Source organism: Ictalurus furcatus, chromosome 7 (assembly GCF_023375685.1).
Source record: "Ictalurus furcatus strain D&B chromosome 7, Billie_1.0, whole genome shotgun sequence".
Classification (NCBI taxonomy): Eukaryota; Metazoa; Chordata; class Actinopteri; order Siluriformes; family Ictaluridae; genus Ictalurus; species Ictalurus furcatus.
In genome coordinates, this window is record NC_071261.1 from 4,825,042 (window position 1) to 4,841,031 (window position 15,990).

Genomic DNA, 15,990 nt, shown 5'->3' on the forward strand with positions numbered 1-15,990 from the left:
ACTCTCAGCAGGTACCGACTGTAGAAACATGCTTAATCAGCAAAGATCTGAGCTGAGCAGTACTCACACTGTTGGATCTAATCAGTGTCCTTTGGCAGCACCAGTAATGAGCTAGATCCCTTAAGCAAAGAAAATAAAAGGAGAGATGTGCTAATTTAGTTTAAAACGGTCATGTACAGTCTTAAGGAGTGAATACTAAATTAAGAGATTTTAGATCCTGCATCTCAGAAATGTACAATTTGTATCATTCTCAAAGGTACCACCAACATCTAAATGAAAATTAGGTCAGGAAATCATTTTGCGCTTTCATAAACTAACCATTTACGCTTCTAGAAACTCTAGAGAGACAGATTTGTTTGTGTTAATTGTATATTTTAATGCACAACCGCACTGCAGCTTGAATGGAAGCGAAATGTTTTCCTGCCTCCATTATAGGATTTTAATGAATGCTTATTTGATTTTTTTTTTTTCCAGTAGAGTCAATATTGATTCCAGTTCATAGGTTTATTTATTTTAATCACCAAACTGTTGTCAAACTTTCGAGCACATCCAAAGAATTGCTAATAGATTTGTTTTATAGACACATCTCCAATAACCCTCATCCCAGCTAAATTCCATCTGAACTGTTGTAGTCCTGGGGGGGTATGGGGGGAATCTCTTATTCTTGCATCTCCAATTCAGAACATCTACAGTCTCCAGCGAACTTTGAATAGTGAATTCGCCAAGCCTAAATGAATCACAAGTTAGACCAGTGGGAACTCAGCCTTGGTTTTCTAGTAAATGAAATCTAACAGATGAGGCCTTGGCACTGCTTCGCTTCAGTAATTGCATTGTGCTTTCTGTACGCCACATTCTTAATGAAAGCCTTGGTAAGAGCCGGGCCACAGGATCAGAGGGTGGATATGTGTAATGGAGGAGGTGGAAGCTGTACGACAGCCTCAATCAAACCAGTGGGAGAATATACTGATGAAAACGTGAATGGGAAGCGACAGTATCTGCGGTTTCTAAGCACATTAGAGAGAGAGAGAGAGAGAGAGAGAGAGAGAGAGGGAGTGTGCGATAGATGCAGACATTTATTGAACAGGAACACCGCACGTTGTACACACAGCTACCTGATCCATGCACTATAGTTTCATTAATTCGATTGATTTATGGAGCTCTTTGAGGTCAGGGAGAGAAAGGGAATTATCGTGGATTTAGGACCTAAAACTTTAAATCATTAACAGGTAATAGAACACAACCAGCCCTTTCCACACAAATCCAATAGCCGTGATTGCATTCTGGCAAGTGCAAGTTTAAATACTGCACACAAGTCAGTGTTATTGTATTTAAGGTCATTGCCTTAGAAATCCCTCTTATTCTGCTTAAAAAGCATTTGCGGGTGTTTTTTTTTTTTTTTTATGTTCAATGTCAATATTACATTGACCTGTGTATGTTGTGTAGTTCTGTGTCAGGCAGATAATTTGGCAATTCATTGCAAGCAAGTAACACACGCATTAGTGTCAGAGTGTCGAAAGCTTGAGCAAATACCCTCTCTTGCTAAAAAGATCAAATTGAGAAGCTCCATTACATCACACGTGCTATTTTTTCTAGAAACGCAAAATGAAAGGGGAAAAAAATGGCCTAGTCTTTTCTCACATTTTATTTTTTTATATATATATAGTTTTCTCTGTATGCTTTACTTCCTTTTTTGACACGAACACGTTTGTGAATATAATTGTGTCTAAATGAATCGGGAGACAAATGGCCTCTGTTAACAACATGTCAAAGAATCTCATTCCTCGCCTTCTTCATGAGCCTCTGGAACGAGAACGTTGAACTAAATGCGAGTTATTATTTTTCAGCATTTTTTTTTTATTATTATCATTTTTTATCACATGTAGGCACTTCACAGAGCTATAAAGAATGTGTGTCGGTTTAAGCTGAAGCTGTAAGAACAGGATAAGGTTATATCTCACTCAGCAGTCAGGATGTCTCCTTGTGTAGGCTGGATTTCACCACGTGTTGGTGGATTTCAGGCTTTAAATATTTATAGAATATATTTGCATTCTGCTTTGTAGCTTTCTTAAACTCTGTTAAAAGCTTTTCTTTAAGGTCATTTTCAGCATGATTTAGAACCTGTCCATTAAGACCTACAGTCTGGAGTCCAGTCAGGCACATCTGAAATGATCATCTACTGTACCCTTTAATACTCAATCACAGAACTCCTGATGCAAATCCAGTGTTAACATGCATAATATGCTCTGGATTTGACACAACACATGACACACTTTAGAAGTCCACATACCTGAACTGGTGAAAGCTTTGCATGTGCGAGGTCAAAAGCAATGGGCATGGCCACCGCAGCCTTTTTTTTTTTTTTTTAAACCTTACTGACCACTATAGGAAACCAGTCAAGTCTTATCATGAGGCTGAAAATCTATTAAACCAACCAGAGATACATATTCACTAAATTCAGTGTGTAAAAGTCAATTAGATTAATATGTTCACACCTGCCTATATCTACAGTGTAGAATGTATGACTTTGCTACCACTCGCTACTGTACAATGATATGGGAGACAGATGAAAATGACACTTCTTTCTCAGCTGAAGCAGTGGTGAAACTGAACACAAATAAAAATAGCCAATTCACTGAAAGGGAAAATGAAAGATGCATGTGCTTCTTTTGCTCTGCACTGACTTTATCTTGGTGAACGCAAGCGCCTCGGTCTTCTGAACCAATAGAAAACACGAATGTGGGACTCTGTTCTCTTTAGATGGTGCACATCACACACACACACACACACACACACACACACACACAAAATAAAAATGAATACCTGGCAGATTAAATATGGTGAAAATCTAGTACACCATCAGAACTACTTTTAAAAGTAAAACTAGTTTTAAAGGTTAATCAACCTGCTGGATATAAGTGGAAGAAGTTGAAATCAGTGAACTGTAAACAAAAATGTGCAGTGAGCTTTATCTTATATCTTAAAGTAATGTAGGCTACACTTTAGAATTGATTTCCTTAAATAAACATTAAAGAAAAAAAAATTGTGGACACCTGACTATAAAACCCATATGTGGTTCCACAGCCACACCCCAACCCAATATAAACTATGCTATGAAATAGGCTATGATGGTCAGGTGTCCACATACTTTTGGACATATAGTATATGTAACAAATATCATACTAATGACCTTGCAGTTATACAAAAATAATCCATGCTGAGTGGTGTGATACAGTCATTCCCTCACCAGCATCTCCTTCACTCTCTGTGTCTCTCACTCCTCCCCCTCTCTCTCTCCCTCCCTCTCTCTCATTCCCTCTCTCTCACTCCCTCTCTCTCTCTCTCTCTTTCTCTCTCTCACTCCCTCTCTCTCTCTCTCTCTCTCTGTCTCTCTCTGTCTCTCTTACTCCCTTTCTCTCTCACTCCCTCTCTCTCTGTCTCTGTCACTCCCTCTCTCACTCCCTCTCTCTCACTCCCTCTCTCTTTCTCTCTCTCTCTCTCTGTCTCTCTCACTCCCTTTCTCTCTCTCACTCCCTCTCTCTCTCTCTCTCTCTCTGTCTCTCTCTGTCTCTCTTACTCCCTTTCTCTCTCACTCCCTCTCTCTCTGTCTCTGTCACTCCCTCTCTCACTCCCTCTCTCTCACTCCCTCTCTCTCTTTCTCTCTCTCTCTCTCTGTCTCTCTCACTCCCTTTCTCTCTCTCACTCCCTCTCTCTCTCTCTCTCTCTCTCTCTCTCTCTCTCTCTGTCCTCTGTCTCTCTCACTCCCTTTCTCTCTCTCACTCCCTCTCTCTCTCTCTCTGTCACTCCCTCTCTCTCTCTCTCTCTCTCTCTCTCTCTGTCCTTTGTCTCTCTCACTCCCTCTCTCTCTGTCTCTCTCTCTCTCTGTCTCTCTCTCTCTCTGTCTCTCTCTCTCACTCCCTCTCTCTCTGTCTCTCTCTCTCACTCCCTCTCTCTCTCTCTCTCTCTGTCTCTCTCACTCCCTCCCCCCCCCCCCCCACATAAACGTGTCTGATTGGAAGTACAGCGCTGGGAAACTTTGCAAAGCACCATGATTCTTACAAAGCCCTGACATTGGACTACTTTCATAAATGTCTCTCAACGACGCATTTCTTTTTAAATCTGGTTATTATTAGTCTTTGATTGTGTGGAGTGTCTGTGTATATAAGCTTCTACCATAGAAACAATGACGTATTAAAACCAGCTCATTAATATTAACCTGTCGTGTATATCACAGCTGGGATTACTGTCTGAGTTGTGTGGTTATACAAAAATAATACACACCTTTCTATCCAATCAGATTTGAGAACTCACCTGCACTGTCGTATAATATTAAAGTTTTTTTTTTGGTCAAAGTCTGTGTACTGATGCTCAGATTTCCAAAAATGTCAATTAATCAACAGTAAATATTTTAAGAAATATAAGTTGAGAAAATTATTATCAGCCTAAACTGGAATCATTTTTATCATTATCATTTTTCTTTAAAAGGTATATTCTATAAAAATATAGCATTGTACAAAGAATTTTTGCTGTGAAGCGAATAGAGGGTAAAATGATGATGCTTCCTTTATTCTTTAATATTTGAAATATCACATATTTGAAATTCCAGTTATTGGGTCATGCCACGATTCAGAGTGCATCTTTATCAGTCCTGTACAAACAAATCACAAAATGACACACTTCCACTGTGACCTGACAAAACACATTAATATCAGCCAGAGTGACTGGGAGGGTCTGACACATCTACACAATCGCTGATTTACAAACTGATGGGGGGAATATGCCCCATGTACAACATATACATCAGCAGCACTCAGACTATCCAATGCACACTTCATAGCATCACAGCAGTGCACATTTATGCTGTAGCACTACACAGTACTACACACTAAAACCACTTTTAGGACATTTAAGTGCATGTTTTTGGAGTAGTGTAGGCTTGTTAAATGGTTCTTACAGAATAATGTAAGCTTTTGGAAAAGGTCATGCATATGAAAGTGCATGCCTGGAGGATAGCAGGAAGTAGTACTTTCATGATGTAGTGTTATAACCAATTCCAGTAAATCACACTAACACAGTTGAGAAAAATAGATGTATTTTTCTCTGTTTATGATTTGTAACAATAGAAATAATGATGATGAATAATGTAATTATTATTATTATTATTAATACTATTATATATTAATACTATTATTATTATAATAATAATAGTATTATTATTATTATTATTATTATTATTATTATTATGTCCAAACCGGATGCCTTAACAAGAAGGAAAGACGAGCATTTCTACCATGTCAGGTGCAGGGAGTAATATTATTATGAGCTGTGTAGTCGGGAACTGCTTGCTGGCAGTGGCAATCGTGTAAAATCAGCTGTATGGTTGATTTTTTTAGGTGATTCTCCAGTAATGTGCAGAAACCTTAAGAGTACATTTTCAGTATAATTCTTTTACAAGTCAGTTTTTTAATGTCTGCACGGCCGACATTTTGTCTGTTGGTCATATTGCTGCTTCTAGTGTTTGAACGTGTCTGAGCACTGACCAGCACAGGAAAAAAAACAACAACAAAAAAAACAACCTGAGCGTATTTAATCACTTTCTAATCATCATCACTATTAACGATATTTGTTGTAGGCCTATTTAGTAATAAGTTAAATAATTTCAATGGCATCCCTAATTGCACAATACAAACTAGGGCTGGGAGAAAGGACAAAAATATCATATCACAATACTTGAGGACATGTCTACAATACACAGTGTGTTTTATGGGATATAATTTAGCTAACAGACTGTCAACGAAACAGTAGAAAAATAAAAATTAAAAAGTTAAACAATACTTTTCTTTAATGCCTACAGAGACAAAGATTAAATTAAAAACTAAAAAAAAAAAGTCAAATCAACGGCATCCATTCAGTACCATTTAATTTGTAATTATTAAAAATTTAAACACATCACCATAACCAACGATATCTCAGAAGAGTGTATTTCCTAATCATTTATCACAATATCGATATTATATCGACCCAGCCCTATTACACATTGATTACACTCACCTATTACCTATTACATGTTACACTCATCTATTGTTAGCTAAATTGAACATACAGTGATAAAAACTTTTTTCACGGTAATTAACGCAAAACATTCTCCATTTACCATGACTGAAAGCATCCTCAGGATGAGAGCATTTAAGATGGGGAAAGGGGGCAGGACTTCTAGTTGATGTTAGTTAATATGAGAGAGTTCAAGTTGGCATATTTTTTAGTGATAACTTGCATTAGTGTAATCCGATGTTAAATTGCAGAGCTCCTTTGCAAAATTCATAACGGTTGGAAGGCACAGTAATATAATACAATTAGAGTAAAAATCATTTGACATCTTGGCAATATAAAATTGTGTTTGAAAAATTAAATCCTTATATCATGCTTTACACTACACATTGTTTTTTTTTGTTGTTTTTTTTTTTTTTTCCTGGTCTAGCACAGAAAATGTGGACTGTTTGGATAATTAGCCAACTTTGGCTGGTAGAACAAGTTCTGAACTACAGAATTACACACACTTATTGAAGTTAGTATTTTATTTTGGTCCCTTCAAACAACAACAAAAAAAATATGATCTTCAACAGTAATTGCAAAATTTTACAATCAGGTTTCTCTAGAAATAATCAAAGCTGAGTGTAGCTCTGATGTCTGTCCTCGAGCAGTCTGGACAAACAATCAGACAGTTTAATGAGGGACTTCAGTAGAATATCGGATATTCACAGTTTTCTCTAGGTGAGCATCAGAGACATTGTGTTCGGAGGCTTTCATCGACAAATCTAGTGATGAGTGCAGCATGTCGGCTTCTCTCAAACTGATCCTGACCCAGAGTAAATGGCCACGTGCATCGCTAGTGACAAGTTACGTAGGTCATTAATATGCAATAGGGCTTTGTGAGATTTAGGTGAGATCACACTAAAGCCTCCATTTCCATCCTGCCCGCTCTCCTGTGAGGCCACACTGCCATTATAGAGTGTTGCATTAGTACCTCTGTCTGTATTAACTGATTTATTTTGTTGTCTATTTCACATGCTGGTAGCACAGTTTAAATATGTGCTTCATATTCTTTTACAGGTGACTGCCAATGTTTTGATGGGTATATGAAAGACCCTGTTCACAAGCATCTCTGCATTCGTAATGAATGGGGACCAAATCAGGGGTGAGTAAGCTGAAGTTCACCCCACCTCATTTTATTCTGTTGTATCTCAGACATTATGGTCAGTAAAGGATGAAAAACCTGATGGAAGCATTAATGCTGGCATCCCAAGTGGTGCAACAGAAAAGCATTCACCTTAACGTCAGGAGATTGTGTGTTCCCAAATCCTGAGATGCCACGTCAACTGTGGCTGGGAGCCAAGGGAGCAGAATTGGTTATGCTCTCTGCATGTTAAGGATTGCATGCTCTGTTTCCCTTATCAATCACGGTGACACAAGCCAGGAGAATTGTAGGAGTGAGCTCAGGTATGTGGAAGAGGGTAGATAGCGAAAGGAAAGGAAGCATGTGTTAGCCTTCACCCTCCACCCTCACGTTTGGTAGGTGTTGTATGGTGGGGGGAGCTGGTGGGTAGGGTGGGCAGGAGTCCAAATTAGGGAGAAAATGGGGAAAAAAGTTATATTAAATACAGTTCCAGTTATGACTTCTAATTAAGATTAAATCATTTAATTCTTTTTGTATACCATTCTGTACTCTAACTCTCTCTGTCTCTCTCTTCTCTTTCTCGCTCTCTTTTGCTCCATTTTTCTGTTTTATTTATACTGGTAATTTTGGATTTTTTCCAAAACATATAAAAGAACATAATGAACTGCTCTACTAAATAACCCCTGGGCCATTATGTAGATAGATAGGTATAAAAGGGATTTTGATAGTGTGCTTATTTGACATCACTTTAAATAACCCTCACTTCCAGCTCGTTACGAGTCGCCTTAGATATGCTCCAAAAATGTGTAACAGCTCAAGGTCTTCAAGATGAGAGTCGCACAAGCCACTAAACAGATGGCATCCTGTTCCTAAGTCAGATTTGCTAGCAACGCTGTAACAGCACAAGTGACCTCTTAGAATGTAGATTTAAAAATGCGCAAACAATTCAGGAAACTGAGCTAAAATGGCTACAATTATGAAAACATTCTCACAGACAAAAAAAAAAAAAAAACTAAAAAAAAAAAAAAAAGGCTTCCAGAATCCTCTAAAGAGAAGCATTTAATACATATCAAGTTAATTAGAGTTTGTTTCTTGCCAAACAGTATTTCGCATGCACTTGTCAGGATTTTGGGCTGCTGTTTCTGGAGTGTTTAAGACTCAGAGGTGTGGAAAACCTTGGCGTTTTAATTGGAAGTGAGATGGGAGTGATGATGGTTGGTGAGATGGATCTGTTAATTAGAAATCTGATTGGAACAATTGGGAAGATAGGCAGCAGGGAAGCACATAGCTCATGATGATGAGGGGTTTGCATGCTGGGTGGCATGCCGAGAAGGTGTGAAGATTATTTAATTGGACCTAACACCTCAGGGAGGCAAAAAGAAATCCTATGATGGAAAAAAAAAGCTATTTAAAAGTTTCTAAGGACCTAAATATTTCCTATGCTGAACTTTACGTTCATAGCCTTTTCACTGATACAGGTTTTGCCCAAATGGCATTTGTGATAGCATTTGGGCAAAAGTCATAGTACAAATTTTCTATATGCCAAGTCCTGAAGGAGACAATTTAATATTTACAAAACAGAGCTTTAGCATCAAGAAGCTGCCTCTGCTGATTCTAACAGCTTTCTTTGAGTGTCATTGTCTCTTTGTCTGCTCTGCTCTGACCCTCCAGCTGCTAACAAAACCTTCAGCTCTCTCACTTCCTAAATACCTGCATCACTCCACTCATGACTACATGCCAAGCAGGGAAAGGTGCCTCAGTAACAATGTCTATCAGAAAGTCATATTGACCAAATGACCTGACAAGGATAGAAACATCTGACAGTTTTGACCTCGATGGGACATTCTTTTATTTAAAAAAAAAAAAAAAAAAAAAAAAAAGATGCTAAAACAGCTTAAGGTTAGGGTAAGGTTTAGGTGGAGGCATAGCCTTAATTGGCTGCATTAATAATGATGTCAGCAGGAGGTCCTCACAAGGATAGTAAAAAAAGATATTTTTTCTGTGTGTAGCAAAACATGATCTTCACACTGAACGTTGTGCTAATGAAATAGAACGCCCTTATAAGGATAGCAATACAAGAAGTGTGTGTGTCAGTCAGCTTATGCATCGGAGTACACAATCGGAATGAACCTTCTGTTAAATGATAAAAGTGCAATAAGGAGAGTAGTCTCTCTCTCTCTCTCTCTCTCTCTCTCTCTCTCTCTCTCTCTCTCTCTCTCTCTCTGTGTGTGTGTGTGTGTGTGTGTGTGTGTGTGTGTGTGTGAGACGCGAGTAAGTATGTGGGGTTGTTTGCAGGAAAACAGCAATTGTCAGTTTTTAACAAAACTGTATTCTGTAACATGCATGCGTAGGTTTAATGGACAAGTTCAGTGCTGTTATTGAGTAGTTACAATTTTAAAGAGTTTTGAGGTCAAATGCTACAGTGATGAGTGGGATGATTTATGAGAAACTGGGAAAAAAAAAAAGAAAATCACACAGTCGCCTGATTCTGTTCCGTTCCCAGTCCTTGGCCATACACCATTTTCCAGCGTGGTTTTGACTTGGTGATGGGGGAGCAGCCATCTGATCGCATCTTCAGGTAAGAGCACTGACAGCCCTTATCACAGCTACCAGCATTCTCTTTATAGGATGTTTGTGTGAACCGTGGCATGAGGGTGTTTTTAAAAGATTAATCGTTGTTACAATTTACTGATACTTGAAGACAACACATTTCAAATAGCTTTTAGGTGCCTCATTATTTTTATTAGTTTTTTTTTTTTTACAAGCAATAAAAACCATACATACCTGTAACATTACAACACAATCATTATTTAATTGTAAATTCCAGGAAGCTTTTACATGTGTGGCATCCTAGGGAAATTCTTCACATGGTCAAAATGTAATTTTGCTAGATAGTTCTGCAAATGACAGGATTTCCTGAACTGAAATATGTTTTCCTTATTCATGGGGGGGGGGGGGGGGGGTTAACACCTCCACCCTGTGTGCGCGGAACTTGCATGCTCTCCATGTGCTTCGGGGGCTTCCTCCGGGTACCCCAACTTGCTCCCCCAGTCCAGAGACAGTCTGGACTGTAGGCTGATTTGCATCTCTAAATTGTCGGTGCTGTATGAATGTGTGTACAGTTGTACCCTGCGATGGGTTAGCACCCCGTCCAGGGTGTCCCTCGCCTTGTGCCCTGAGTCCCCGGGGATAGGTTCCAGGCTCCCTGCGACCCTGTGTAGGATAGGCTATATAGAAAATGGATGGATGTATATATCTCAAGCAGCAGTGAAGTGTACATTTTGAACATCAGACATTTACTCCAAATAGTGAAAATACAGAAAATCATATTTAAAGATTTGAGTTCTGTTCCGCTGAATGATGTTACACCTACCTCTACATTTCTAACCTAATCTACTTATTGTATGAAAACAACATTACTGCCAAGTTTTTACAAGAACTGTAAAAGTTTACAATGAGAAATGAGTTTTTACTTATCAGATTTTCAGCATCATCCACATCTGTCTCTGTCTGTACCTGAGGTAAAACTCACTCACTCATTTAAACGAAACCTCATCATTGTCTCTTCACTCTGATCTCTGTTCACACTACAATCAGTGGAGAAATAATCACTGATTAATTCAGTTCTGTTTATTAGGTCATCTCATAATCATTTTAAATCTTTTTCAGCTGTCATCTGTACAGACTGTGCAAGCTTTCTTCTCTGTTTTGATGGTGATGTGACAGCACAGGAGCATTGCAAAAACTTTTGACAGCTGGTATCTTATCACAAACTGACTTGATTAGGCTTATGTCTTTTTGGCTGTTGCACATAACTATAAAAAATGCCACACAAGGATTTTAGACCTATTTAGACAGACTGACTGTTTGTGTTTTTTAAACTGACTCCTTACACAACATGATCTTTGCATGCAGAAGGCAAATTATAAGGTATATATTTATTTTTTGTTGAACTAGAGCCATCAAAGCATGTTATTTGGTGGAAAAAACTCTTGGTTAACTTTCAAAGGGAAGTCAGTGTTGTGTGAGCTTCACACTGTGGGAAGCACCTCACATACAGTGAGGGAAAAAAGTATTTGATCCCCTGCTGATTTTGTACGTTTGCCCACTGACAAAGAAATGATCAGTCTATAATTTTAATGGTAGATTTATTTGAACAGTGAGAGACAGAATAACAACAAGAAAATCTAGAAAAACCCATGTCAAAAATGTTATAAATTGATTTGCATTTTAATGAGGGAACTAAGTATTTGAACCCTCTGCAAAACATGACTTAGTACTTGGTGGCAAAACCCTTGTTGGCAATCACAGAGGTCAGACGTTTCTTGTAGTTAGCCACCAGGTTTGCACACATCTCAGGAGGGATTTTGTCCCACTCCTCTTTGCAGATCTTCTCCAAGTCATTAAGGTTTCGAGGCTGACGTTTGGCAACTCGAACCTTCAGCTCCCTCCACAGATTTCTTTGTCAGTGGGCAAACGTACAAAATCAGCAGGGGATCAAATACTTTTTTCCCTCACTGTACAGATACCAACCTGTATGTGAAGTCCATGTAAAATCATGCCTGTTTATAGGCCTGCCGTGGTCAGGTGACATGGCATTTCATGTGTCACGTGACTATAAATGGCACCTGAGGTGCCAGGAGAGGTGGAGGAGAGGCACCTATGGCTCAACCTCTTGGGCATGGGGGACAATGATAAAGCCTCCCTTCTGGATGCCCCTCTTGAACCTTGAGCCTATTATTTTCTGGTCTGCAAAAAAGACGGAGTTTGCAGACAATTTTAGATCTGTGTCATCTGAACCATTCTCTTTGGACATACAGGTTCAAGATGTTGATGCTCAAACTTAGCTTTCCACAGATACAGTTTAAGGACTGGTTTGTGACAATAGATCTAAAAGACTCATAATTCCACATACACATATTGCCCAGTCACAGGAAGTTCCTGAGGTTCGCGTTTGGAGGCAACATTTATCAGTACCGGGTTTTTTCCTTCGGTCTAGCTTTATCCCCTCGCACCTTCACAAAGTGTGTGGACACCGCTGTGGCTCCATTGTGACTCCAGGACATCCGTGTACGAAACTATCTGGATGACTGTTTAATTCTAGCACGATCCATGGAGTTGGCGATTCAACATCGAGATGATGTTCTTGTCCACATAAGGAGCTTGGGACACAGGTTGAACCTCAAGAAAAGTATGTTTTCTCCAGTTCAGAGGATGACTTTTCTAGGGGTTATATGGGATTCGACTTTGTCCAAGGATGAAACCCCTTGAGAGTAATTAGTGTCACATGGTGATGCCTATGTGCTCTGAGAATTTGGATGTGTCCCTGGTTTCTATCCTCAGGTCACACTCTAGGGGCATTTCCTTATGGCATATAAATCGCCTAAAAATATGGGCCCCATTCCTAGCACTGAAATTCTTTCTTCCTCAGTTGAGAGGTCGCCATGTGTTAGTTATGACCAACAATACTTACGTCCACTGCTCCGGCCAGTGGCATAAATCAGAGCAGTTTCTGGTCTGCTTTGGCAAAGTATCACATGTCTAATTGTATAGTGGAAGCTATCTCTGTTGCTTATGAGGCACGGAGTCTTGCTACACCTCTGGGCGTAAGGACTCATTCCACAAGTGGAGTCGCCTCCTCGAAGGCTTTATCCAAAGTGGTACCTGTACAGGATGTGTGTGCTACGGCAGGGTGGTCTACGCCATACAGATTCATTCGGTATTACAGTTTGGACATGAATTCCTCCCCAGGCTCGAGGGTCTTGCAGTGACCCTCAGGCTTGGACCTTTTTGGACAGGCCATACCCTCAGTATGACGAAGTGGTTATGCTCGTTCCCAAAGCGTGAAGCTCACATAATGTTGAGTTTCCTTTGAAGGGGAACGTCTGGGTTATACATGTAACCCTGTTTCCTGAGAAGGGAACAAGACGTTGCATAGCTTTGTCATATTGGGGTATGCTTGTAAATTTCATCTTTGCTTCAGCCAAAGAGAAGCTGTTGACGTGTTTTACAGGCGCTATTTATAGTCACAAAATGCCATGTCACCTGACCACGGCAGGCCTATAAATAGCCGTGATTTTACACAGACTTCAGATACCGCACAAGGCGCTTCTTACAGCATGATGTTCACGCAACGTCTCGTTCCCTTCTCAGGGAACAGGGTTACATGGGTAACCCAGACATTTTGGCACTTTCATCAAAAACAGATTTGTAGTTTTTGTTTTCTCAAAATTCAGCCACATCTGCTGGGTTTTCCCAGACCACCACCACACATTTTAATGCATTTCCTAACATTGGGCAAGCTAAAATGTAAATGTCAGGCTTCTTATTTTATCAATCAGCTGTCATGTAATATCTCCTGAAAATGAGCAATATTAGATCACAAGACCACCAGCCAAACATACACTCATGGGAGAATGGATTACACACATTTTCTTGTTATCATTTAGTTAATAAATAAGCTTTTATCATATTTTTCAACTTTGGCCAGTGCCGAATCATTTTTGGATAATTCTGTACATAAATTATGAAAACATAAAGACAAGTGGAAGGAAACTCACTATTAAAAACAAGACCACACATTCTTGTTCAGGCATATGTAACCTAACAACTATATGGCTGTAATTTAGTAATTAATCGGTATAATATCCAAAGTATCGATGAGGATGACTCTGAATGTGAGAGTCATGTCTTGGAATTTTTACCAAGGATAATCCAGTAACTATGCTTAATGATTTGTGTGGATGAAAAAAAGATCCCATTCCTAATAGTCCAGATGTAATTAACCACTGTTAATGTGCACAAATGGCTTTTTCACACATGAAATTGCTTTTCATTCAGTAGGGGCAAAGTTGGATTCAGTTTAGTGCTTTAGCTCCCGGCACTTTATTGGAGATATGTGATTTGGTAATTAAGCGCTTTGTTACACCTGAGGAAGTTGCCAGTATAAATCTCACCTGAATATATGCACAAAGACCAGAAAGATGATTGATTGTTTTATTTCTAAGCAAACATAAACTTCAATATTGATACAGCTTGGATGAAATATTTATATTTGATTTTATGGAGTTCTTCAATATACGTTATTGATTTGGAACTGAATTGGTAAAAGAAGCCCATAATTATTATTTTTTTTATTTTTTAAAATAAAGGATTTAGTCTTCTCTTTTTAGCATTACAGTATAGTTTGATTGATTGATTAACTGTGGTTTTGAGAGATTTTATACAATATTTGAATAAAATCTCAGATGTACATAATTGTGGTTCATAAACATGAACTGTTTTATTTTCCTTTAATAGAGATTGCTTTTTATAAAGAAAGCTCTGCCATCTGTTAACATTTCTGTGGCAATGAGTCTAAAAGTACCCCAATTCTTTGTTGAACAGTTTTTTATTTATTTATTTTTTTTTTTTTCCGATTTTGGATGCACAAGTTCAGACAGCTTCCTGTTATTGAATGCTCTGGTTTTCTGGGACATGCAGCTTTGTTTCACTTTATATGCTTTGCTTTTAATGGTGTATATATTGAGAAATTTAATCTGGGAGTTTGTACTGAAATGTCTACACTGTAACAGCAATTACTGGAAGCAGTAAATTTACACTAAAATAATGTAAAACATTTACAGTAAAGTGCTGTGATATATTTACAGGTGATTGTTGTACTTTTTACAGTATATCACTGTATGTTTTCAGTAATACACTCTAAATGTAATATATATACATATATATATATATATATATATATATATATATATATATATATATATATATATATATATATATATATATGTATAAAATAAATAAGATATCCAGTACATTTGCTCATTTGGCTGATGTTCTTTATCCAAAAGGACGTATGATTGAGGCAGGATATAACCAAGCAGTTAAAGCAACTCGTTTATGGACCATGTGAGTTTGGTGCTGTTGGGATTTGTAGTTCATGACTTTCTGATCTGTAGTTCATGACTTTCTGATCTGTAGTTCATGACTTTCTGATCTGTAGCACTGTGCCACCACTTCTCTCAACTATCTTGCACTGATTCAACCACCTTTTCCATTAAATCCTTTATAAAATTGAATGTTTCTCTATATAAACATCAAAAAGGGTTTGTGTCTGCAAAAAATAATGACTAAAATAATGGGCACAAAAATGATCTACTTGTCTGCTGTTGACACAGAGAATTTTTACAATTATGACTCACACTTTAAACATTAGATGTCCCACTATGTATCGCTTTTTCTGGTATTTTATTTAAAAAAAAAAAAAAAAAAATTGGCAGTTAATTACAGTACAAATCTGTAAAATAAATACCGGATATTTACATCAGCTTTTTTCTCTCCCACAGTGAAAATACATTAGGAGACATGAGATAACCCAGTTGGGAAAATGCCATGCTTTACCCTTTTGGTAATTCTGAAGCAATCTCCCATAATGCTTTGTTTTTTTTTAAAATAGCATATAGGGATAACATAACATCTTGCATACTATTAATGGATCCAGGCGTGGTGTAGAACTTTATTTAGGGAGTGTTCCAAACCAAAGTAGGTATAATCATATTTTCTTCATTTAGATGTAGACAGTGGGATCATACAAGTTTAGTACATTTCCCAAATTGGAATCATGCACTGGTATCTAACGCACCATATTAAAAGGCAGGTGTTAGACAGTTATATTCATTACCCACAGAAGTTAGAACAGGGAAATATAATTGGACATAATTGAGCCTTTGCTTTTATAGCTATTTTATGTCGTCATTTAATTCCTAAAATTACACTTAGTGTCATTCCCATCCTTGCCCTTTCATTATGCTAACTTTGCA

General features: G+C 38.1%; 1 protein-coding gene across 1 annotated transcript in view; it reads left to right on the forward strand.

Moving 5' to 3' along the window:
• LOC128610658 (astrotactin-1-like) overlaps positions 1-15,990 on the forward strand; it is a 175,726-nt gene that overhangs the window by 18,848 nt on the left and 140,888 nt on the right. Inside the window, exons 4-5 of the mRNA XM_053630075.1 lie at positions 7,108-7,192; positions 9,675-9,749. Coding sequence (XP_053486050.1) covers positions 7,108-7,192; positions 9,675-9,749 — 160 coding nt within the window. The remainder of the gene's footprint in view (positions 1-7,107; positions 7,193-9,674; positions 9,750-15,990) is intronic.